General features: G+C 52.1%; 1 protein-coding gene across 5 annotated transcripts in view; it reads right to left on the bottom strand.

Moving 5' to 3' along the window:
• Nucleotides 1-25,244, bottom strand: part of prim2 (DNA primase subunit 2) — an 80,115-nt gene that overhangs the window by 29,372 nt on the left and 25,499 nt on the right. For all 5 annotated transcript variants that reach the window (XR_010327077.1, XR_010327078.1, XR_010327079.1 and 2 more), the window contains exons 8-9: nucleotides 5,748-5,815; nucleotides 1,498-1,570 (exon numbers count right to left, since the gene is read on the bottom strand). Coding sequence is in view for 2 of the 5 variants with exons in the window: in XM_064317500.1 (XP_064173570.1) it covers nucleotides 1,498-1,570; nucleotides 5,748-5,815 (141 nt within the window). In the remaining 3 variants the exon portion in view is untranslated. The remainder of the gene's footprint in view (nucleotides 1-1,497; nucleotides 1,571-5,747; nucleotides 5,816-25,244) is intronic.

Here is a 25,244-nt window from a genome sequence, read left to right as displayed (position 1 = left end):
GGGAAGAGACGGCCCAGAGTGCACTGGGAATACAAATGCAAACAGGGAAAAAAAAAATAGAAGAAAAACGGTCATGCATTTTATCAAAAAAAAAGGAGTGAATTTTTGTTAATGGAATGACTTATTTACTTCAAGAGCTTAGACGAGGACAAATAGAAATGTGCGTTTCTGCTTTGCGTTTAACTGAAAACAAATGCTCCTGGTATGAAAAGTGCTCGTTTCAGGTGGGACGTGCGATTCCAGTTTTACACTGACAAACGGAGAACAGAGCTAAGCGACTGTGAGGTCACAGGGCTTTCGCGGGGGGAATTCCGCGCGCTTTGACGGGAAGCGCGGGCGAATTTGAAGGACAAAATTTGCATTGGTTAATGGGCCAATTAATAGGAACAGCAGTGGCCTCAAAGGACCGGAGTGCTACGTGCAGCCGGGTGTTACCGCCACAGCCCCCCCCGGTAAGTCTACTGACCCCACCCCCCTCACCCCCTACCCGCCAACTTTCAGAAACAAGCCTGCCCTTTCGGCTGCACCGTGCTCAAATCGAGGAGCAGGGCGACAGGCCACCTCCCACAGCGACCGCGTTTCAGACACGCCGCGGAGAGCCCGAAGGGCTCTCGAAAACGCGTCCGAGCGGTTTAAGCGCGTTTTAATCTTTTGCCAACGTTAGCTTGCACGCGCAAAGAAACTTGCTCTCAGGACCGGTCCTTACAAAGTCCAGCACTTCCTCTCAGTAGTCTTTGCTTTGTCGTTTTTTTTAACATGCATTTTGCAAGCAGTCATAACAAACAGCCCCAGAGCCATATCAAGAATTATAAAACACCTCCACAGAACACCTTCAGTACTATCAAACACTTCCCCATAGAAAATACCCAGTCAAATCACCCTCCCGCCCCCATTTTTTTTCCCTTCAACAAATTTAGATTTGTTTTTTTTTTCGATAAATTTGGCACCCAACGTGGGGCTTTACAAATCCAATTCCCACCCCAATTTAGAAAGGCCAACAGTCTGCAACCACAGCCACGTTTATGTGCAAACTGTACAGCCGAATTGGCAGTGCAGACATCATCGCCTCTATTCTGAAAAGCATGGTGTCGCCAGCTGCTTCTTTTCACACCTCAGACTACAGCTGAGCTCACACAGAGCAGAGTCAGAGGAAGACCTTTCATATGCGGCTTTCACATGCAGTGCGCAGGGGCCAGCAGGGTCTGACCGGCAGGGGTCGCTAGAGAGCGATGAAACAAGGACCCCAAACTGTCTGAACCTTCCCACACAATGGCCAATTGCCCTATTGAGCAACCAGCCACAGTTACCACGGACACGGTCCGGATTCGATCCGAGACCGCGGGGCTCATCCCTGCACCACAGCGTGGGGTCTTATCCCGGATGAGCCACCCAGCAGCCCCTACAACACACACTTACTGCTTTCAGAGACATTACTGTGAGAAGCTTGCACAGTTTTTTATATTAAAAAAGCAGGAGAATATTCCAGTTCATACGCACCGGATCGATCTGCTCCAAGGAGATCTTCCCGACGTTCTTCTGGACGCTGTAGTCCTGGCCCACGTAGGCGTGGCTGCAGGGGGGGGGAGAGCGCCAAAAACGTTAAAATCACCCAGAGTGGGAGAACCAAACAACTGTAACAGTAAAGTACAACACAGCCTATAATCACTACTGCATGAGCAATCTTCCCCTATTCTGCACAATACAACCACACAAGTCACAACGGCTTATTAAGTCCTCTGAAGAGCAGGTTTTTTGGAATGTTTTTTTATTTTTTTATTTAAGCCAGCATTCCAGAACTCCATTTCTATTAATTAGCAGTAGTGATTGTGACATCAGCATTAGAATGTTCAGTAAAGAACTGGCTACTGCTCTCAGACCATAAAGGGTTAAGAACAACAAGGGTCTCCAAACAGTCCAGTCTTCAAAACCTCCAATTTCTCTCTCAGAATCGACCGATTCGACCACCCAAGCCCGCTCAGCGCCGGTCAATGCGAGAGAGCCAGTTTCCCAAACAACACCGCCATCGCACAAAACTTCCATTCGATGCCAATCTCCGACTGGAGGCACTCTCCAATTTATAAAAAGTGAAAGCCAGTTTCCAGTAATAACTGGGTCGCAAAAATACATAACCCGGTAACAAGAGGTTTGTCAGTTTGTTGTGCAGAATTTTCGAAGCTCCCAAAAAAGTGGCAGTAACCTTGGTGTGCGATTTCTCCCTCTCACATTCAGTATTCCTGGCACAAACACAGGGTCGTGACCTCGCGAGCTTGTATGCTTAACAATTCGCAGTAAACTCCAAAGCAAAAACGTTTATTTTTTTTAAAAAGAATTACAAAAACATTTCAAATGAAGCAGTCACAACACGGAGGGCGACCAGGGTCATAAAGGGGAAGGCCGACGTTCTGCGGTCACTCTACGCCGAGAGAGAACGGGCCCGTAAAATGGAGACCAGCGGTAGTCGCGGTGTGGCGGGAGACCAGCGGTGACATCACGAGCCGTCCGGGAAGCGGCCTGGAGTGACGCTCGCTGATAAGGCGTCGGAGCGATAAAACCGAACAGCTTGCGCCGTGACCGGGCTGACCGCTCTGCTCCTTCCTGACCCGCGTCAGTCACCGCGACGCATTAATCAGCCGTTAGGAAAACAAGGCTCGATCCGCGACGCTTCCCGGGACAGGCGACAAGCAGCGCCGTTGGTAATTACGGCGAAAGGTCAGAGGTCGGGCAATCCAACAAATATGAATTAACCTGGTTAATAGGAGCGGTGAGAACATCTAAACCCCATTTATCCTGTCAGGGAACGTTACGTGTAATTAAAATTATGCCATAAGAATGATCCGACAAGCTATTATACGTGTCACGGTCATGGCAGACAGAGGCTGACACAGGTAGCTACACAAGAACAAGATTCAGCCATATCAGACACAGGACAAAATGTCCTCCATACACAGATGAACTGGGTTATTGTGAGGACTCTGTGCGGGTGTAGATACACTGAGGTGAATGCAGGGTGTACTGCTGACACGGTACTGTGCTGATGTGTGACTGTTATACAGGTGTAGATACACTGAGGTGAATGCAGGGTGTACTGTTGATACTGTACTGTGCTGGTGTGTGACTGTTAAACAGGTGTAGATACACTGAGGTGAATGCAGGGTGTACTGTTGATACTGTACAGTGCTGGTGTGTGACTGTTAAACAGGTGTAGATACACTGAGGTGAATGCAGGGTGTACTGTTGATACTGTACAGTGCTGGTGTGTGAGTGTTATACAGGTGTAGATACACTGAGGTGAATGCAGGGTGTACTGCTGATACTGTACTGTGCTCTGGTGTGTGTGACTGTTATACAGGTGTAGATACACTGAGGTGAATGCAGGGTGTACTGTTGATACTGTACAGGGCTGGTGTGTGACTGTTATACAGGTGTAGATACACTGAGGTGAATGCAGGGTGTACTGCTGATACTGTACTGTGCTCTGGTGTGTGTGACTGTTATACAGGTGTAGATACACTGAGGTGAATGCAGGGTGTACTGTTGATACTGTACTGTGCTGGTGTGTGACAGTTATACAGGTGTAGATACACTGAGGTGAATGCAGGGTGTACTGTTGATACTGTACAGTGCTGGTGTGTGACTGTTATACAGGTGTAGATACACTGAGGTGAATGCAGGGTGTACTGCTGATACTGTACAGTGCTGGTGTAAGTCTGTCACACAGACCCCCGCCTATTCCCAAAAGGCATTCAGGAGACCCGCAGCGTAAGTGAAAAAGGGTTAGAAATGAAATTATTCATAATTTATAAAGATCACAAAATGGGGACTGGGGTGGGGGGGAGTTGTCTAGAGCATTGCAGTTCAATCAGGCTCAACAGTAGACCAAGCTGGAGCCTACCCTCGCAGGCTGGGGGGGGCGGGGGGGCCACAGCGGCTCGTTTTAAAGGGCTCAGGCTCCCTCCCGCACTCCCGCCCGTCCGCCAGCCGTCATTCACCTGGTCACGCTTTCATCCAGGCACCTGCACACCCCCACCCCCCTCATACACCGCACCTCTCCACCCGCAAGGGCAGGAACGCAACCCGCCAAAAGGCTTTCATCTTCTCGGGCACGGGGAGAGGCTCGTAACCACGGCGACCCCGCCATGGCGTTTCGACGGCTGGCGGAGAAGCCGCCAAAACCAGGCCGGCGGGCTCCCTCAGAACACAGAGCGAGGGAGAGAAAGAGCGGGAAAACAGAGAGAGAGAGAGAGAGAGAGAGAGAGAGAAGGCTGAGAAAAGAGGAAAAGACAAGCAGACTTTTAAAACCGCACTTACAGCCGGGGAGAAAGCCCCAGGGAACGAGGAAGAACGAAAAGGTGAGACAGAAACAGAAAGAGAAAGACAAAAAAAAGAGGGAGAGAGGAGAGCAGCGAACAGAGAGAGAGAGAGAGAGAGAGAGATGGGACTCTGTCCTACATACCAAAGCGGGAAGGTGTGAGGGGAACACGCGTTGGGGGGGGGGGGGGGGCCCTCCGGCGGCTCGGCACATTAGCGCGGCCGTTTGCATTCCATTACCACGGGAGGGGGCAGGGCCTCGGGGGGGCGGGGGGGCGGTGTTAGAGTGCCTTTTCCAGGGAAACCCAACAGTGGTTTCACTGGCATTTGAGAAGTGGGAAAGCCAGAGTCTGGATGAAAGCCGGGACAGGGGAACCGCGGTGTGTAAAACACGGCAGCCCTACACTCCAGGGGGAAGCCGGGCGGTATAATGGGGAAAGAGCGGGGGGCTTTTAACCCTAAAGGCTCCAGGATCAACTCCCCGGCGTGGCACAGCTGAATCACCCCAGAGCCATGCGCAGACCCTCTAACGCTCCAGCAAACGCCTGGCAGGATGAGGAGGCGATACAGGTGCTCCACTTTAACTCGTGTCAGGCAGCCTGAGAAGAAGAGCCTGCCACACAAATAAAATTCAAATTACATTTTAAAGGACGAAAGGGGAAGGGCGATCCGGACCTGTTTGAAAGGAAGGCCCGAAACCTTCGACGTACGCTTTCATCAGTTTACTCGAAGCGGCGAGGCGTTCAAACGGGGCTCTTCACTCCGACCGCGACGAGGGGGGGGAGCCGTCGGCAGTAATTAACGCCTTCCAGGGTGCTCGTTCAGGAAGTGATGCGACAGAGCCCCACGCGCGCTGCCCTGGGGACCTCTACCGCCGCCGGCTCGGCTCTCCGCCGCTCTCTCAGAAACACTCGCTCGAGCAGGTCGGAGCCCCGAGGAAAGCAACCGGGCCATCCGGCGCGTCCCTTCACCCCCAGCTCCAGTGATGAGGACACAGCGCGTTTTCGTGCGACACTCAAACACTTGACCCGCATGTCGTTCGCTAAAAAGTAAAAAGGAGGGAGCGGGGGGGGAAGCTGAAACGCCAGGCAGCGCAGAAGGAATTTTAATAAAAAGACGCGCAGAAGACGGAGACGGTCATAAGTAAGAGCACAGCGGGACGGCGGAGCGAGCGCGTCATTACTGCGCTCCGATTCAGTCTCGCAGCGACGGCGGCCAGAAACGGGCCGCGTTAGCAACCCTGTGAGTGCCGGAGTCAGATTCACCCTCTGACCAATTCCCACCCGGGCCTTCTGCCTCAGCTCACAGAGCTTAGCTGCAAATTACTCCGTTTACCTTATTAACTCGCTGTCTGTTTTCTCCAGGAAAACATCTTTAAAATAAAAAATTGCGTGAAACGTATTGGAGGCGGACGCTATCCCGCTAACGAGGCTAATTACCTGAGGTGGCTGAGCAGGGGCTGGAGACGTTCGTCAGACTGCACCACAGGCAGGGACCTCGCCGTCAGCTGCAAAGGCAAGGACAAGCACACGCACAAAATTAAAACACAGGCCGCTCGGAAAAGGCTTTACGCAGCTACACAGACCCATTTTCCCTTAACGATGCCCCAGAAAACGCAAGCGTTAAGTAGGCTAGGTCTCACACAACAGCGCTCAAAAGACAAAACAAAAAGCGCTCCCCTCCGTTGTAGTACCGGCATCCTAACACAAGGGGGCCGCTGACATTCCCCACACGGACCCAGGCCTAACACCTCCCAATGCTCCATGTCCTATATGCTCAAATAGGATTGTGTCACCATGAAGTTTCTTTCTCTCGCCGTAACAAGAAACGAAACAAGAAGTCAAGAAACCGGGGAAATGAGCCTTCAGGAAAAGAATGAGAAACAAGAAAAAGGTTTTCTCCCGTTGACCCATGTCAATCAGTTATATTTGAAGAGAAATGAAGAAAAGAGTGAAGAAATAGAGGAAAAGAAACTTGGCTGTTTGCAGCGCTCAGCTTTCCGTGGTCAAACACGACTGTGAAATATAAAAGCGACGCTCTGATCTCTCTGCCAGACGAGGCTGATATGCGGCTCCAGCCTCAAGGCACGAATCACATCCGGGGCCAGCCGACGGGAGCTCCACCCACTACAGCGGCCGGACGGACGAAGACGCGCGTCCAGGACTTCCGATGCCCGCGCGCTCACACGACGAAAACCGCAACGGCCTAAAGCCATGGCGTACACGAGGCGTCCCGTTTTCCACCCGACACTCTCACCCCAAGAGACCGACACACCAAAATTTTGAAAAAGGGACTGCTGTCTCCGTAACTCCCGCTTCTCGTTCCTGACGGATGAATCCAAACCGCTGAAGTTGACGCCTCAGATTCCACAGACCCACTGACTGTCACCCCTGCGTGCTTAACACCGGAAGTTCAGCCCCTAACGCTGAAGCAGAAACTATTTTATTCATCCAGTGAGCGTTCGTCAAGGGGTGTGCCCAAGGACGACGCCGTGGCGACGGATGTTCCGTCCTTGTGCGCGCCGTGAATATTCTCAATCTAATTTGGTAAGGGGGCCTCCTGCAGTCAGGGAGTAGCGCTGGGCTGGAGCAGACCCAGCGGCTCCTCCATTAAGCCAGCGGGCGGGAGACCGTCCTGTCGCTCGCAGGGCTCGTCCGTGCGCCGCGAGAATCTGCGCCGCCGCGCGGGAGTCGGCCGCCGACGCCGAAACAGGAAGTTAATTACAGAACCGTTACAGGGGCCGTGCGGCGGCTTCGTAGTTCTAATGCGGCAATCGGCGGCGATTACCGAGAGTTAAGCGTGCCGCCTTTCGGCAAGGCCATAACTTTGAGAGTAATTAACGTAGTAAAGAGAACGAGTCACGGCAAGCCAGGTGAAGCTGCATGGATCTCTGAGAGTTTCGGTACAGCAGGCTTTAATGGACGGAGCCTGGCCCTGCTCAGGCCGCTAGCTGCAGTTCTGCTAAAGACAGGCCCGTGAGTGTGGACGCGGCGGCCAAAACCGGCCAACGTTTCTGAAGCTCACTTCCTGGTCTTGTTGAGAGACGTTGCTCACTAGTGCCAGTGCGGTCGGCTCCAGTATAGGTGCTTCAGCCACCCGTTTCAAAGAAAGTCAACGGTAATAATATAGTCAAAATACAAAGTCAATAATTTTTCCCACAACAAAATGTAGTAATAGATGTATTTTCTTCATCTAATGTATCCCCATTCGCCTATTTGTTAAGTTATCGTATTATTTGGAAAACACTGCAATATTCTGTGGATGAATCAGGAACAGCTGGCGTCACTACAGAGTCACTGTATCTCACATTCTTAGTGGACGACCGGACTTCATGCCCATATAAGGGTCTCCCTTTTCCCTACTGCGAAGTCCTTGGCTCAAATTTGTACAACATGCGGGGCCTACAAAGTACACTTCCCAGCCTTAAAAACGCTTTTCAGCAAGCCCATGGAGAGTCAATGGCGATGTCACAGTGACTCGGTTTGTTATTTTTCCACAATGTACGGTGTGGACTCGCTGAGCTCAGTTCAGTGTCCGTGGTCGCGTTTCCTCAAGGCGAGTACCCACAGTGGACAGGGTACTGCAACGCGCCGGCCAGTGGGAGAGTGGCTATTTTCCGCTCCGCGGATCACCTGTTCGCCACACGCGTTTCTCTGAAGGTCTACGCCCTGGACCAGGGCACCCATTGTGTACCTAAAGTAAATCTCCACCTTATCTGCAGATCCCCACACTCCACTCCACTCCACTCACCCACACACTAACCCCCCCCCCCCTTCCCTCCACCCCACACCCCCACCACCAAGCGGCTTTCAATTTCACGCTCTTTTACCGCCGCGCTCTCCGAGCATCCCCTTGTGGGAACCCCCCCCCCCTCGTGCAGAGCGGCCATTAGGGGTGCGCGGGATGACGGCGGCAGGGGGGGGGCAGGGGGGTTGGTGGGGGGAGTCATTACCGCTTTCCCAGCGTAGCTGACGATCCGGATAATTACTGGGGGAAAACGGGGGCCACTCCCCACCGCCATTCAAAGTGCAGGGGGCGGAGAGGGTGGGCGGGATCACAAGATACGGCCGCCTGTTTCCATGGTAACCCTTCCTATGCGGTGGAAGGGTCTGGTCAAGGTTAGGATAGTGGTTTGATCTCAAGATGCTCCCCCAGGCATGTCCGACACTCCCTACCCATGCAATAGTGGGACAGTTTATTCAATACAGAGTAGACTATCAAAAAAAGCCACTGAGAGACCCCAAGATTTCCTCCCAGAAAAAAAAATGTCAAGAGTGCCTTTTAATTCTGAAATACGAATGAAACAAGCAGAACCTGTCACAACGCACATTCACGTGAAACCAAAACAGTGACGTTCCTGTGGGAGGTTAGCGCTGCCGCTGCTTCAGTTTCATTGCTGAGGATCAGCAATCCTGCACGCTAATTTTCAATCAATCAATCAATCAAATTTTATTTGTATAGCGCATTTTACAACAGTTGTCACAATACGCTTTACAGACAACCCTAGCCTAAACCCCCACAGGAGCAAGCCTAAGCAACAGTGGCAAGGAAAACTCCTGTGGCAGATGGGAGAACTTGAAGAAACCGCTCAAGGGGAACCCATCTCCTGTCGGCTCGAGTGCCGACAGGTGACCAGCATGTCAGCCAGTTTATGCACAAGATTTTAGCGGCTTTAAAAAGGAGAGACAATCCGTTTCTAGCACTTTCTAGCATCGACTTTCACATTCCAATAACTATTCCTCAGCTTCCTAGGGAATCCTTCAGCGGCCTAATTAAACCTCGTGATTTCACCCCCCTCCCCAAAAAACCTAAAAAAGTCTCTGATGAAAAAAGTGAGGAAACAGGTGATGGACAGATGACAAAATAAGAACCGGGCAAAAAAAGAGACACACAGATAGTCAGCATATCACATGACCATATTATATGGAATCAAGAAGAGAAAGAGAATTGAAAAAAGGACACAAATCACAAATGATTATTTTTCCAATTTACCATAGCGAATCAACTCGGTGAGGCGGACTCTTAACAGAGGGTGAGAATCGTGAACCGCACGCAAGTTTCCTGAACGCACGAACGCATCCTTTAACACCCATTTCCCCCTGGGCTTAGCGCACTACACAAGCCCTTTTACGTTCATCGATTCTTCTGAAACCCACTTTGGTTTTTTTGTTACTGATAAAGCCATTTTGAAAGCCGGAGGAGGAACCCGCGGAGCAGCCCGGCCTCTCCATCTCGGCTGCCCCCGCGTGTGCCAGACCGGATCCGGCCGCGCCAAAATGGCCGCCCGAGCGAAACCGTAACGCTCTTTCACGCTCATTTGCTCCGTGCGATCGCGTTTCGCTGGTTTCCCAGCAACCGGCCTCGCTCCTTCCATTGGACGGCCAATTACAGCGTCTCGCCGGTTAAATGGGAACGGGCGGGCGGAAGGGTTCAGAAAGCCCCCCGTTACGCTACATCGCGCGGGGCTCCAAATACCCAGATTTGTTTCAGATCTTCTGGATTAGCGCTCTTCGAAAAACCATTTCCTGCTCCGCAACCGCCCCCACCCCCCCCCCCAAAGCAAAACCATTTAAATCTCGTAAGCCGGGCTGGAAATTAAGCTCGCCAGAGGAGAGTAGTTTATATTTCCGTTGAGTCCAATTTGAAGCTCACTGGCCCTCAGGAGAGTGAGATTTCTTGAGCGCCAATTTAAGTGAGCATATTGTATAGAATGCTTGTGAGCATTCTCTGGTACCCTATAAATGGCCTGATCATCTTCTCTGGGACAGACACTGAACACTGAAGCTGATATCAAGGAAAACCACGTCATTGCAAGAACTTCCAAGACCTACGAGAGAAAATAAACACATTCTACACAATGTGAAAACCGAAGTCCGCGACTGAAAAGAGCCACAGGGGAAGCTCCTCGCCTAAACGAGGACAGTGAGCCGGTCTGAATCTTCCCGACATTCACCTGACCTTGGTCAGTGTGCGGCCGGTATCCAAACCGCCAAACTCCCGACCTTCCCCACGGCCTTCTGAGGACGGACCCCAACTCCAAGCCCCATCTTCAGCCAAGAGACCGCCACTACGCAAACTGTAGTGTTCAAGAAGATGCAAGGCGTTTGGCTCAATATTATTGGCGAAGGCCAGTCGCGGTTCTCGAAAGCACTCCAACGTTCCGCGGGTCGGAAAAGCGAATTCGATTACCCGCGGCTGAAACGGCTCGCGGGACATGGAGCCGCTCCTCACCGAGGATTTCGAGCAGCTCCCCGTACAGGGCCACGGGAGCCCCGGTCTCCCCAGCGGTAAGGAGGAGGAGGAAACCCAAACGGAGCGCGTCCAGGCAGGGAAGGAAGACCTCATCTCAAGCGATGCCGAGCACTCAGCCAATCACAAACAATCAGTCTGTCGCCGGGTCTTCTTTTGTCTCGGAACAAAACAAAACGCACGCGCTCCGCACAAAAACAAACGGGCCGCCGTTCGGGAGCCCGAGCTAATGCTCCGTCTCGAAACACTAGAATCAGAGAGCCTGTCATTTTGAAACGGGTTCTGAAAAGCCGGCAATCGGGCCTGATTACGGCGGCATTTCGCCGGGTCCTTCCGAAGCAGGGGGCGCACGTCGGCGGCGCTATTCAAATCACTTCATTCCGGCACGCTCGCCGTTTTCGGCGCCTAACGAGATAATGGCGCCGGCTTCCTGTCTTCGAAATGAAGTGCGGGCGCTGAAGAATTCTGCAGTGTTGGGTTGAGGGAGAAGATAAATAAATAAATAAAAAATCCACCTTCGCCTCGAGAGGCAATCCAGTGAGGAAAACACTTCAGCGGAGGTTAACTAAGCGCAAGGGCCGTCTACTCCTGCGGAGAGGGCACACCTGCCGGCACGGGCGACGCCGGGCTGGAGAGGGTCTGATTTACGGCAGCGCTTAGACGCTACGACGGAGGCGGCGCAACCGCGCGCGTCAGCGCTGCCCGCACCCTCCGCCGGAGTCAGACGGCCTTGCAGTTCCGCCGTTCGGCCGGATCTTTTCCGACCGCCGCTTCCCGCTGTTCGCGCCGGCACGTCTCCTCTCGCTCCACGGCACGTCGGCCCCGCCCGCGAGGTCCGCAGTTCCGACCCCGCGCGAACGAGCTCGACCGGCTTCGGTCGGGCGGAAAATTGCCGTCGGGTTCAAACGGAGCGGAGCGGAACGCTCTCGCAGCGGCTGAAGTGCACCGATGACACGGATCAAAGCTAAACGCGTAGCGCGGGACCGAATCGCGGAGGCCGCCGCGCCTGACTCCGAATTCTGCGGCGGCGGGGGCCGGGGGGGGCTGCGTTCAGGCTTAATTAACGACGCCCACCAAAGATAACCGACCTCATCATCAGCGCGATCGGTCAGATAGCCCCGTCCAACCCTTCGGCCCAGCTGCGCGCGCTCTTTAAAACGCGCACTAGATAAATAAAAATTCAGGACCCCGTGAGCTAATTTTCAGCGCCGCTATCAGGCGGCCTGTTTGTGCCGTTCTCCCCCCGCGTTTCCAGCCTAATTGCTTTTTAAGGCGCACGTTCGGTGAAAAAGAGCCACGCTGTTCTGGGAAATTGATTTCTTTCCGCGCCGCCGCGAACTGCATAGATAATTCCGGTGGAAAAACGGCTCGAGAAGAGTCTGGAATTCGCCCCTCAGAGCGGGGAACCCACGAGGCCGCCTCCAAAGGCCGTCTTCTCGTCCCGCGGACGAAGCGGGAGAAAGGGGGTGGGGCGCGGTTCGTCGCGTTTCGATTGGCTCTCGCCGGCGCGGTTTTCCGCCTCCCGCGGCTTTAGTGTTAAAAAAATTCTCGAGTGCCTTGGAGGCGCTCGGTGGCCCGGGGTGCCGCTTGCCGTCCAGCTGGCTTTCGCAGAGCGGGCGCCTGTGCGATCGATCAGGGAAATATTACCTGTCGCGCTCAGAACAAGGGAACCGTCAGAGAGCGCTTCAGAGTTACGGAGGAACACGGCGAGTCACAACGAACGACACCATCGAGCAGAGAACGGAAACCGAAAACGCCGGAGTCAGGAGCGGAGGGGACGCGGTTTCCTGCCGGTCCATCTGTTAAAACACGAAGTAGGGTTTTGACCCTAGGCGAGCGTCGTTGCGCCAGTGAACGGGTCTGGACTGGCAAACCCGTGTTGGATAACGGGGGGCCTTACATGCGATGCCTACAGGCTGATATACAGCTCACACATTTCCTACATGCTGATATACAGCTCACACACTTCCTACATGCTGACATACAGCTCACACACTTCCTACATGCTGATATACAGCTCACACACTTCCTACATGCTGATATACAGCTCACACACTTTTTGCATACAACCCATTTGTACAGCCAGATAAGTACTGAAGCAATTCCGCTTAAGGACTTTATTCTTCCTGGGAATCAATCCTACAGCCTTAGATGGTGGCCCAATTCGCTATCTGTTATGCTACATGGAGAGCTGGGTAGTTGAAGGTTATGTCAGAACATTATTTCAGCTAATACGTGACTCAGTCAACAATGGACTGAAGTGCATACAAGTATGACTCACAAGCCTTGATAATTGAAGTGACCAGCTGAGCGCTTGCTCTAATGGACAGCCATGAGAAGCTGAAGAGAGCTCAAACACAGCAGCCAGACTGCTGCTGGGCCAGCACCGAAACCCAGCCAGCTAGCCAACACACAATCTCACTGGTGTGAAGAAAATAAGATTCACCTTACGGGACATTTTTCTTCAAGACAGTGAAGAGATTTATTTATTTGAATTGGTTGAAAACACCGGTCAGTTTTAAAAAAGGAATGTAATGAACTGCCTACGGGTCCCGATGTTGCCAAAGTCGAAAGCTGAAAGTCAGGTTTTTGATACCCATTTTGGGGCAGAAATAGTTTCCAATCAATTTTCTTAAAATGTCTTATTTGCATTAGATTCAAGCAAAACAGCAGTCAAAGTTTCTCTCTCTCTCACACACACACACACACACACACACACAGAATTTATTTTTCTCTCACCACCGGAGACCCTTTGTGTAATGGCGAAAATTGAAAGCCTTTCAGGCAGTGATTGATTGAAAACACCCACTGTCTGGTTAACATTAAGGCAAAATGTCACAGCATGCAAATTGACTGCAGCTCTGGGACTCGGGCAACGCTGCAGTGTTTGCACTAAAGCTCGACGAAGCAGGCAGCCAGACTGACTGTGGCCCGGAACGACGCGCCAAGCAGGCCCATTTCAAACGCGCCTGTGCTACCACTCCACCAAGAACTCGAAACCCTCAGCTCAACGAGGCCCTGCCTCGAGTCTCTTATAGATGCCTGTATTGAAAATGAAACATCTCGGCAAAATATGGTCCATGAAGAAAAAACTAAAACTAAAATTATAATGGATGTAGACGTAGCCAAAAAAAAAAAGGAATTTCCTCTTAACAGCAAACGTGTGAGAAGCATGCTAATGCTAAATGCTAATTTCCGTCGTTCTTCTTCAAATCGTCAAGCATTTTTTTATTTTTAACAGATTTTTATTCAAATTCAGCATAAAAGCTGTACAAAGGTTTTTTTCAAATGACTGCAGGAAATTCAACTTGTCAGCGCAGGGGGACGAAATTACCATCTTTAAAAGTTACATTTTATGTCGTACATTTTCCATGCCGAATTAGGCGATCGTAATTCTCCTCTGGGTGTTCCGTTTAAGCGGGGACACTCAGGAGCTCGTGTTCCGCGCAGCAGGCCCCGGCAAGGCCGGCGGCGAGGGAAGGTAATTTCTTATCTATATACTCAAGTCATTTATTGAAGTCCGGTTTGCATAATAAAAGTCAAAGTTGAAATAGCCCCACTGAGGCACAGGATTCAGCGCTATTCAAATACAGTTCACCGCGCACGACTGAAGACTTCTGGTCAGGCGATCCCCCCCCCACTATTCGAAGGGCAAACTCAGTCTATAAATATGAAAACGATGGGGAGAAAGGAGTAGGTGCCGGTTCCTGTGTTTCAGGTGATGCCTGAGGAGCTCTCCGATTAACATGATTTACATGAATGAAGGTGCTGACACTTTACTGTGGCAGCCATTTTGTGCACAGTGCAGCCAGAGGACTACATCTTGAACCAACAGGATGAATTTACAGTACTACCCATCCAAATGAGTTCCGGAAAGATCAAATAGTGTGAATGCATTACACCTGACACTGATTTCTGTCCAATAGGTATGACACTCAGTGATTAAAATTGCTCAAGAAACATGGCATTATTGCTACCGTTACTGTTAAAAGAAAGCCATGTTTTTGAAGGTCCACCTGAGGAAATACTTGTCTGGTTGTGACAAGCTGTGAGTTGATGGGCAGTTACAGACCACACACAGACCTTGCCAATTAAATTCTGCGTTGTTTACTTTTGAACACTTGAGTTATGCAGCAAGTGTATAATTAGCATACATCATGCAGTTCAAAGCACACCAATCCACACAATATTATAATTAAAGGAATAGCTTGTATCAGGTTGGAAAACAGAAATGACTGAACGCGTTTCTTCTTTTGAACACAACAATACCGGGCAGCAGCCTTGGGGCCTGGACGCTGGACTGAACAGAAACAGTTAAAACAGGGGCGACGGGTAACAGACAGCCACGGCGCAAACCCCGCTGAAATCCAGCGGGTGAAAAGACTGCCCCCCCCCCCCCACCACCCACACCCTCCCAATCTCATTTACTGCAATCTGCCTGTAGGATCTGCAGCCCTTCACAAACTATTTCAGCAGGCTGAGGAAACCATCCGGCGAGCGAGCGAAGGGGAGAAGCAGCAAGGTCAAGTTTGCCCCCAACAACCCTCTTTCTCGCTCGTGCTGCCATTAACTGATCCGCTCGGAAAATACTAAAGGGGTGCGGGATGGGGGTGGGGGGGGGGGTTCTGTACATTCACAGAGGACTGTAGATGGAATTTCTTCCCTGGCACACGAAAGGTCACCTGTCTGGTGAAAAAAGCCTGTTCTCCACTGGGGACAACAGTAAGGTGTTAAGTCACACACACACACAAAGTCTCTCCCACACACACACAGGCACAAAGTCTCTCCCACACACACACACACACACACACACACACACACACTCAGTTATGCACGCACACACATACACTCACGCACACACACACACACACACAAATACTCACACCCAGTCGTGCACACACACACACACACTCACATACTCACACACACACACACACACACACACGTCAGGCAGCCACAGCTCAAACAGTCAATAATCCACCAGGGAAGGAGACAAGGCCTAAAAAGGGAGGCACAAATACCAGAATTATATCCAGCGACACGGAGCGCCTTCGGGTCCTGAGTGCCCTACCCCACACGGCCCTACCCCACACTCCACTCTCATACGGCCCTACCCCACACTCCGCTCTCATACGGCCCTACCCCACGCTCTGCTCTCATACGGCCCTACCCCACACCCACTCTCCGGCCCTACCCCACACTCCGCTTTCATACGGCCCTACCCCACACTCTGCTTTCATACGGCCCTACCCCACGCTCCGCTCTCATACGGCCCTACCCCACGCTCTGCTCTCATACGGCCCTACCCCACGCTCCGCTCTCATACGGCCCTACCCCACACTCCGCTCTCATACGGCCCTACCCCACACTCTGCTCTCATACGGCCGCGGGCTAAAAATGAACACATAAACCAAGCCTCAGCACCAAATCAGAGCAGCCTGTACACGAGCTGCACACACTGCTCTGCACTCCGGTCCCCCTGAGGAGTCTCGCTGAAGTCCTCACAAAGCCACTCTGTTCTGCTGTCTCTCACACACACACACACACACACACACACACACACACACACGGTCACACACACACATTCACATACATACAAGCGCGCACACACACACACACACTCAGACACATTCACATACAGATAAGCACACATACGTACACACACACACTCAGACACATTCACATACACATAAGCTCTCATACGTATACACACACACACACACACACACACACACACACACACACACACGGTCACACGCACACACACACACACACACACACACACACACACACACACACACGATCACACACACACGGTCACACACACACTCAGACACATTCACATACAGATAAGCACACATATGTACACACACACACACACACACACACACACACACGGTCACACACACACACACTCAGACACATTCACATAAGCCCTCATACGCATACACACACACACACACGCACACACACTCAGACACATTCACATACAGATAAGCACACACGTATATACACACACACGGTCGCACACACACACACTCAGACACATTCACACACACATAAGCACACATTCGTACGTGTACACACACACACGCACACCTGTAGTAAATGAGGGGCCAATTCTATACTTTTGTACATTGACTGATTTCAATAATTTACAGAAATGTTTGGCACAATGTCGGTGTAGTTTTATATACATTTTAAATACGCATATACATATACATATATATATGGGGGGGAGCATTTCACAAAAACCGTTTTAAAAGTAAAAAGGAAAAGCTACAGAAAACTTGAAAATGTATCATTTGTAATTACTGTCTGCCTCGCTTCCAAAATTGGCGCGCTAGCTAGCGTGCGAGAACTAGCGGCCGGCCATCGGTTTTAAAAAGCCTATTAGCATGGCGCGGCGCGTCGATAAAACATGACTCCGTGTTTTCTCGTCTCGCGGGCCAGCTCTGCGAGCCGCGCGGATGATGAATGCGGATGGCGGGCGGCCAGATCGCTCCCCGCCATCTTTTAATGCCGGGCGTCTCTGAACGAGCGAGAGCGCGCACCTCTTCCCATTAACTCACGCCCCGGTTCCTAAGCGACTTCTGTTATACGGCACCCGCCCGAGCTGTATTTTGAGAAAATGTGACTTGGCCTTGGACGTGTGCCAACCCCCCCCCCCCCTCCGCCACACTCCCCTCAAAGGGTGGCAATGCGCACCGTGACCATGCGACTGTGGAAATGACTGGAACAGAGACACCTGCCTCCACCCACCCCACACTCTCGCCCCCCCCCCTCCCCCCACCCAGAAAACACTCAGGGAATCAAAGGAACACACGCCCCCCCCACCCGCACCGCCCCCCTTCCAAAGAGGGGCCCTTTGATGAGACACCTGTGGGAATCCGCTCGCTGCAGGCCCCACCCGTAAAAAGCACAGCGCCGGACGGGAGCGCGGTCAGCTGGCGCGTTTCCACGGCAACCGCGAGCCCACACGGAGGAAACGAGGACGCACCGCGATTCGGGGAGACGCCGGAGAGGAGAGAGCGGGCCCGTGCGAACCCCGCCCCCCGGCGCTCGAAATAACAGCCCGGTGCTCACACCTCACCGAGCAGCCTTCTCAGACACTAATTGGGTCTGTCACCGTCCCCTCCCCGATTCCTCCAAAAGAGAACAGAACGCAGCGCTCCTTCTTAATTACGCTGACGGGCTCCTCCAGGACCGAGGAAGGAGGCCACAGCCTCGCTGTTTCAGACTCCTTTCAGACCAGCCTTTTCTTCCTTCGCTTCTTTTACCGGTGAAGGAATAAGCACCTCGAGGGTTCTCAGTCTGACTGTCGGATATCGGAGGTGCTGGAGAACAAAACGCTTTTTCGGATCATGTTTTACCTGAAAGGACCGAGAAAGGAACGTCTGGAGGCCACGGCGGATAAATGAAAAGAATTATAATGGCTGAATAAGAAAAAAGAAAGAGGACAAAAACCACACGGGTAAAGAGGGAGCGTTTGGTCGGTGAGAAAAACCCGCACGTTGCAAGGGAACCGCCACCTCCCGTCGATCCCGGGGAGCTCGAGGTAACAGCCACGGGGAAGTGCGAGAACGTTTCGGCTCCAAACCAACGCGAAAAAAGATTCCAATCTCATAACTTCCCCGCCACTTTCCTCAAGCTACAGCATGCCAGCATTAACCAAACTGGGACACTAAACTGCAAGAGTTTTGTGTGTAGTAATTCATATATTTTTGTGGATATGGAAGAAGGCAGCTTCTTCGCCAGAAAAGATATTCCTGATTTCACTTTTAATAACTGCCCATCTGCAAACGATAAAAAAATTAAGAGTTCAATAAAATAGCAAGATGTAGCAGATACGGCTCAAACTCTGGAGAGAAAATTTGAGAGCAAGTCTTGGCAGAGCTTTCTCAACAAACTTTCACAGTGAGTGGAGGGAGAGAGGACAGCATTGCATGCATTTAGTCAAGAAAAGTTCGTTGTTGAAACCGTGACCATCGTTCTTCTTCTTCGACACATCTCGCAGGAAGTATTGGCCTGGTTCCTCTTTAATATTACACCAAGTACTCCCATAAATAAAAATAAAAAAATGTAATAACAATAAATAAAAAAATAAATAGATAAATAAAAACTTCCACCGATGGCCAATTCCCCATTTCCTCAAACTGCTAAACAGGAACAGGACAGAAAATACATTTTTTATTCATTTAATTTATTTTTTTTATTTTGGGCTGGTACCTCTCGAAAGCTATTTGCGAAAAAGAACCCCCCCCCCCCCGCCCCCCCCACCCATCATCCATTTCCCGTTTCCCGGGGAACGCTCTTTAAATATTCATCGCCGTTCTACGCCGCCGCCGCCGCCGCCCGACCCGTCCAGTTTATTCAGCAAAATTAAAAAAGAAAAAAAAAAAGGGGGAGAACCGCGGCGATGGAAAATTACCGAACGAGAGGACGGACGGACGGCGCCCGCCCGGCCCCTGCGCGCCGCCGCGCTAGCGTGCTAACGTGCTAGCAGCGCTCCGGCGCTGTGAGATTAATGCGCACAGGGCCTATTATTCCATTAATGCAAAGTTTTTTTTATTATTATTTATTTTTAAACGGCGCGCGGAGAAGCGGCCGGCCGCGGAGGAGGGCTCGATGAGTAATCTGTCTGCGAGAGGAAGAGTAATGGCGTGCCGTATCGGTTATTCCGTACGGGACGCCGGCGCTCCACGGGCCTCCCGCTCGGCCCCCGAAGGTTCCTATCCGCCGCGATGCGGCTGCCGGAGGAGATGAGCCCTTTAATATTTAAACAGCACCCCCCCCACCCCCCCCACTTCCCTCTCTTCAGCAACCCCAGAGTCACAAATAATTACAATTCTGAAATATTCATCCGGTCGGCTTTGGCCCACCGGCGCCGCCGCGACGGTTAGCGAGGACGCTATGCGGCTGCGGACCACGCTACGCAGGTGTGTGTTCGTGTGCGCGTGTGTGTGTTCGTGTGTGTGAGTGTGTGTGTGCGCGAGAGGCAGAGATGGATAGATATATATATACAGATAGAGACAGGTAGAGAGAGAGATAGGGAGAGCAAGAGAGGCAGGTAAAAAAGAAAGAAACGGGTAGAGACAGGTAGAGAGAGCTAGAGTGAAAATCTGAATGAGAAAGGGGGGAGGTAAGGTGGGAGGGAGGGAGAGTGAGAGGTAGGGAGGGAGAGAGGGGGAGAGGGAAAGAGGTAGAGGGGGAGAGAAAGAGAGGGGGAGAGGGAGGGAGAGAGCAGGAGGGAGAGAGAGAGGGAGTGAGAGAGGGATGGAGTGAGGGAGAGAGAGAGAAGGAGGTAAAGAGACAGAGCATGAGGGAGAGAGAGAGAGAGAGAGAGAAAGAGATGGAGTGACACACAGCGCGTTAGTGTTAGAGTGTGAACGCATCTTCCTGGTGGCACGTGACCTCCACACACACAGCAGACACCGTGGGCTGCACACAAACACACACACACAGCAGACACTGGGCTCCACACACACACACACACACACACACACACAGCAGACACTGGGCTGCACACACACACACACACACACAGGGCAGACACTGGGCTGCACACACACGCACACACACACACACACACACAGGGCAGACACTGGGCTGCACACACACACACACACACACAGGGCAGACACTGGGCTGCACACACACGCACACACACACACACACACAGGGCAGACACTGGGCTGCACACACACACACACACACACACACACACGACAGACACCGTGGGCTGCACACACGCACACACACGGCAGACACCGTGGGCCATTTCACACACACACACACACACACAGCAGACACAGTGGGCTGCCTCACACACACACAGCAGACACCGTGGGCCATCTCACGCCTAAACTATCCCTGAAGCTGTCCGCTGTGTTTCTCCATCTCCTCCCGGTACACACGAAAGACGCTTCATCGCCTGACAGCAGCGAGGATCCTCGAATGACACAGCCGTAGGCCCCCGCCACACCCCGCGCAAGTCGCTGCACCGCAGCCCGGCGATTAGCGACCGAGATCGATAAGACGCATCACCTGAAGCGGAATTCTAAAGATAAATAAACAGCGTTAGAAAGAAACCGGTTCTCAGTCGCAATATCGTCAACCGAAAAGTCAGATGCAGAGCACTGATTAGCCAAGTGAAATGAGTAGCCGATAACCAATTAGGATTCAGCGTGCCCAGGGCTGAACGCATCACAACGATGAGTCAGGCAGTAAAACGGCGATTTACACACGCACATTACCTGCTCGCAATATAGTTTGCGGATGCTACGTAACATCGAAAGTGAAAGGAAAAACACAAAGAAAACTGAACTGGAAAACCATTGTAAGCGGTGCGTTTGTCTTGCATAGGAGCCGCACCAGCAGGCCAAAGCCCCGCCCAGCAGAGTTACAGGCAACACATTACACACGACACCTCAGCCATCCCCAGCCTTAAATGACCAGCAGGCCTTCACAGTGCTTCGTGAGCCGCTGCTGTAGATGCCAGTGCTCCAGACGCGCTGGGCAGCCATCAGCAGGCTGGTTCACCAGGTACAGTCAGGTTTTCGTCACCCTTATGCCGATGTCAGCTCACCCCTCCATAACTGCATTTGTATAAAGACATAAATGTCTTTTTTTTGGGGGGGGGGGGGGGGGTGATTCATTGCATTGCTTCCCACAGTACACTTGCTTACAGTTCAAAGACAGCAGACCTCCACAGGCCTACCTCCCAACAGCCAAAGGGTAATAATGTATGTTCAGGTGACGTACCCAGCGCAGTCATGGGCGTAGTGCTCACAGTGAGGGCACAATGAGGCCTTCACGGGTTTGCCGAGAATTCCATTCTGAACGGGACAGGGCTCTCACACACTCCAGTGTTCCATCCTTAACGGGACAGGGACCAGAACCAGGACCAGGACCAGGACCCTGACCCGCTCCAGTGTTCCATCCTGAACGGGACAGGGACCAGGACCAGGACCAGGACCCTGAACCGCTCCAGTGTTCCTTCCTGAACGGGACCAGGACCAGGACCAGGACCCTGACCCGCTCCAGTGTTCCATCCTGAACGGGACAGGGACCAGGACCAGGACGCTGACCCGCTCCAGCGTTCCTTCCTGAACGGGACAGGGACAGGGACCAGGACCAGGACGCTGACCCGCTCCAGCGTTCCTTCCTGAACGGGACAAGGCCCTCATCCACTCGTAAACCAAACTAATCCACTCCAAACATCTCTGTCGGTCCGCAAGGAGGGCAGTAACCAGACCCAGGCCGGGACGCTGTGCCGTGGGAGGTTCCTGCCTGCGTCGCGGAAGCCTTTTAACGTCCCGGGCTCACCCGAACCCGCCGAATTAAGGACACGGCCACCTTCGGCGTTACGTCAGCGGCCCGCTTTGACTGGTACGCTAATTACAGACGTGACAAACAGAGCCTTGCACAGGGACGCTAATGTTTTCAAGCGAACCCCTGCAATTCAAATTTCAATTAACCCAAAAGAGGAGAGGCTCTTATGATTTGCATGGAAATGAGGTCTTTTTAAAGGCTTACATAAACCAGAATTATTAGACACTGTCATCTTTGTCTGCTCATCTACATAATTGCCTTAATAAGCTTCATTTTCCATTCTGGGGTGGGGGGGGGGGGGATTGCCTCATTCATTTCTCTACTCGCCACTCCAAACAGAGCAGCTCTGAGCTGCAATTTCGGAAGTTTGTGGGCGCAGGATAAAATACAAAACATAAAAGCACACCAGCACATCCACATCCGAGTGCATGGAGATTTAGCGTTTGGGTAGGTAATGGCTCCCTGAGGTCGACGCGGGACGCTTCCCCGGGGCTCGGGGATTTTTGGGCTGCTGATGACGGTTTAATAGAAATCCTACGCGGTAGCGCCACCAGCATGCGAGTCATCAAGAAAGCTCTGTCATAGGGCACAGCTCATGCGCCGCGTAAGCCTCCCCCCCCGCCCCTCCCCCTGCAGATGCAAGCGCAGCTGCGACCGTGTTTATCCGCTTCCTTCTATTGCCTGGAGCGTTACACCACTGATGGATCCCTGTGTGTTACACCGCCAGTCCCCAGAGCGTCACCACCACCGGCTCTAATGCGTAACACCGTGAGTCCTAGCGTGTTACACAGCCGGTCTTAATTTAGCAGTGTTAAAGTGACGCTCAGCACACGGGTGACACCCCCCTCCCATCCCCCCCATGCTGTGCGTGAGCCAAAACGTGGTCCCCGATGACTCGCCCAAGGAGACAGGAAACCAAACCAACATTTAGCCTCAAGATGGCGCTTCTGCTGGGGGGAGATGCAGCGACGGGGACCCCTCCCCCAGCGCCCGTTCTCTCATCGGCTGTCCATCTCGCTCGCCCGTTCAGCCACGCGGGCTTCCGCCAGGTTTATAAAGCAGACGGAGCGGTGAGACTCTTCCACCGGCAGAATCGGCCATGAGCGCTGTGGAAAAGGTCCTGACAGCGACACCCCCCCCCCCCCCCGCCCCCAGACTGCCCAATAAAATTCTGCTCCTTCATCTGTGCAAGAGGCTCTGTGCACCTTCTGCTTCCAAATGAAGGGGGGGGGAGGGAATATGGCCAAAAAGAAAGATGTAATCATAAATACGCATAGCGTCACAGTGGGCTAAAAGGGGAGGCGGTCCTATCTCCCTCACTTCCTCTCCCGCTCCCTCCCCAAGGGGCCACTTCCTCTCAAATCTGTCCTTTACTGGCCTTGTTCAGTACCCGAGCAACTAAAAACACACAGCAGACCTGCGTCTGCAGAAAAGGAGGAAAGCTATAAAAATGGCAGATTATTAATCCGTGCTGGAGAACGTGGCCTTGTTCCAGTACAGCCCTCACAGGTAACGGACCGCAGTTAGGTCTGAACGCACAAAGCCTAGCTGCTGACGAACACGACCGAATGCAGGAAAACCAACATTTCAGACTGAACACGGGGATTACTTCCCTAGCACGGCACCTGAATGAATCTCATTAACCATTCTGGCTGAGCCACTGCGATTCAGTGATTAAGTATCGACTAGATAAGACAGAACTTATGCATGAGTAACCCGTTTAATAGCAAACAAATAAATAAATAAACAAACAAAAACGTTTTTAAATTGGCTGTGGCTTTTCGCCACAGAGGCAAATTCATCAGGCAAATACCTCCTGAAAGGTGCATCTTCAATAGGGCCCTGAACCTCCAGCGTTAAAATCGTAAACGCAGGGCGCAATCCACATATCGTCATAGCCACCCAGTCCAGTGCCAACACAGTAAAACCTTATCCAGCTTGCAGAATGGTGGTTCAGAAACTGGCCTAATGAGACATGCATACAAACAGCTACTCTGAATAGTAGTCTTCTTACATGCCCGTTTAAAATGAGAGGGCCCCTCTCTCTAGTCTGGTTGTGGAGACCTCAAGGACGAAACGGCACCATTCCTAGAAAGCATAAGATGTCTTATTCATCCTTGGTGCAAAAGCTCTTGACCTCGCTCCCATCCATAAAGTTTTCAGGAGCTCAACAGCCACAGACAGACTTTCAGACGAATTGGATCGGTTAACCTACGGAGCGCAGACCAGCAGCTGAGGGAGAAATTAGTTCCCCAAAACTCTGAGAGAAAAATCAACCCGCCTCTGTCAGTCGAGGAGAAGAAGAATCCCGGCGGGATAACAGATACAGATCAGCCATTAAAGCGGGATTTATTACCAACGGGTGCCAGGGAACATCCTCGTGTTCAGCGCCGAAAATGACCTCTAAACAAACCCGAGGGCGGCTCTTTCCCGCCGTCGACTTCCTCTTTGGAAGCCTTCGGGTGAGGTGGCAACGACAGCCTAAGCTGCAGGCCAGCACAGCTGGGCCTGAGCCATGAGCACAGCTGGGCCTGAGCCATGAGCACAGCTGGGCCTGAGCCATTAGCACAGCTGAGCCTGAGCCATGAGCACAGCTGGGCCTGAGCCATGAGCACAGCTGGGCCTGAGCCATGAGCACAGCTGGGCCTGAGCCATGAGCACAGCTGGGCCTGAGCCATGAGCACAGCTGGGCCTGAGCCATGAGCACAGCTGAGCCTGAGCCATGAGCACAGCTGGGCCTGAGCCATTAGCACAGCTGAGCCTGAGCCATGAGCACAGCTGAGCCTGAGCCACCCGTCAGCACAGCTGAGCCTTATCGCTTTCTCATGACAATGGAGGGACATCCAAGGGCATGAGGGACACTGCAACCTAACCAGCTCGGTTTTCCCCCTTCAACTGCATCTACATTTCATTCATTGCAGTTACATGTGGAAGGAATAAAGCAGCCACCGGCCAGTCTACAGGCTGGTTCTATCCAGTATTTAACCAAGTAGGCCAACTGAGAACTCGATTCACTTTTACACTGACAACCTAGGGAATCAAAGTGCAAGACTGCAAGGAAGAGAGTTGCTAATCGGAGGCGTTGAAATGGTTTTTATAGGATTTTGTACAAGACACCTGGGCTAACACCTCTACCATTTTGAAAAGCGCTATAGAATATGTCATGACCCCAGAGAGTCCCCAACAATTTGAAGTTCGGGGAGACACTGTAGCAGTGTTCAATCTCCACCCAACACCACGGCACGAGTGCAAGATTTGCGTAGGAGGACATTATTATGAGCATTAGTGCACAATCAGGCTTCATCTCCGGTTTCATCACTAGTCTGGTAACCAGAGAACAGGCACCCGGTAAC

This window comes from Anguilla rostrata, chromosome 18, assembly GCF_018555375.3.
Source record: "Anguilla rostrata isolate EN2019 chromosome 18, ASM1855537v3, whole genome shotgun sequence".
Classification (NCBI taxonomy): domain Eukaryota; kingdom Metazoa; phylum Chordata; class Actinopteri; order Anguilliformes; family Anguillidae; genus Anguilla; species Anguilla rostrata.
This window is presented reverse-complemented; position numbering and strand designations above follow the sequence as displayed.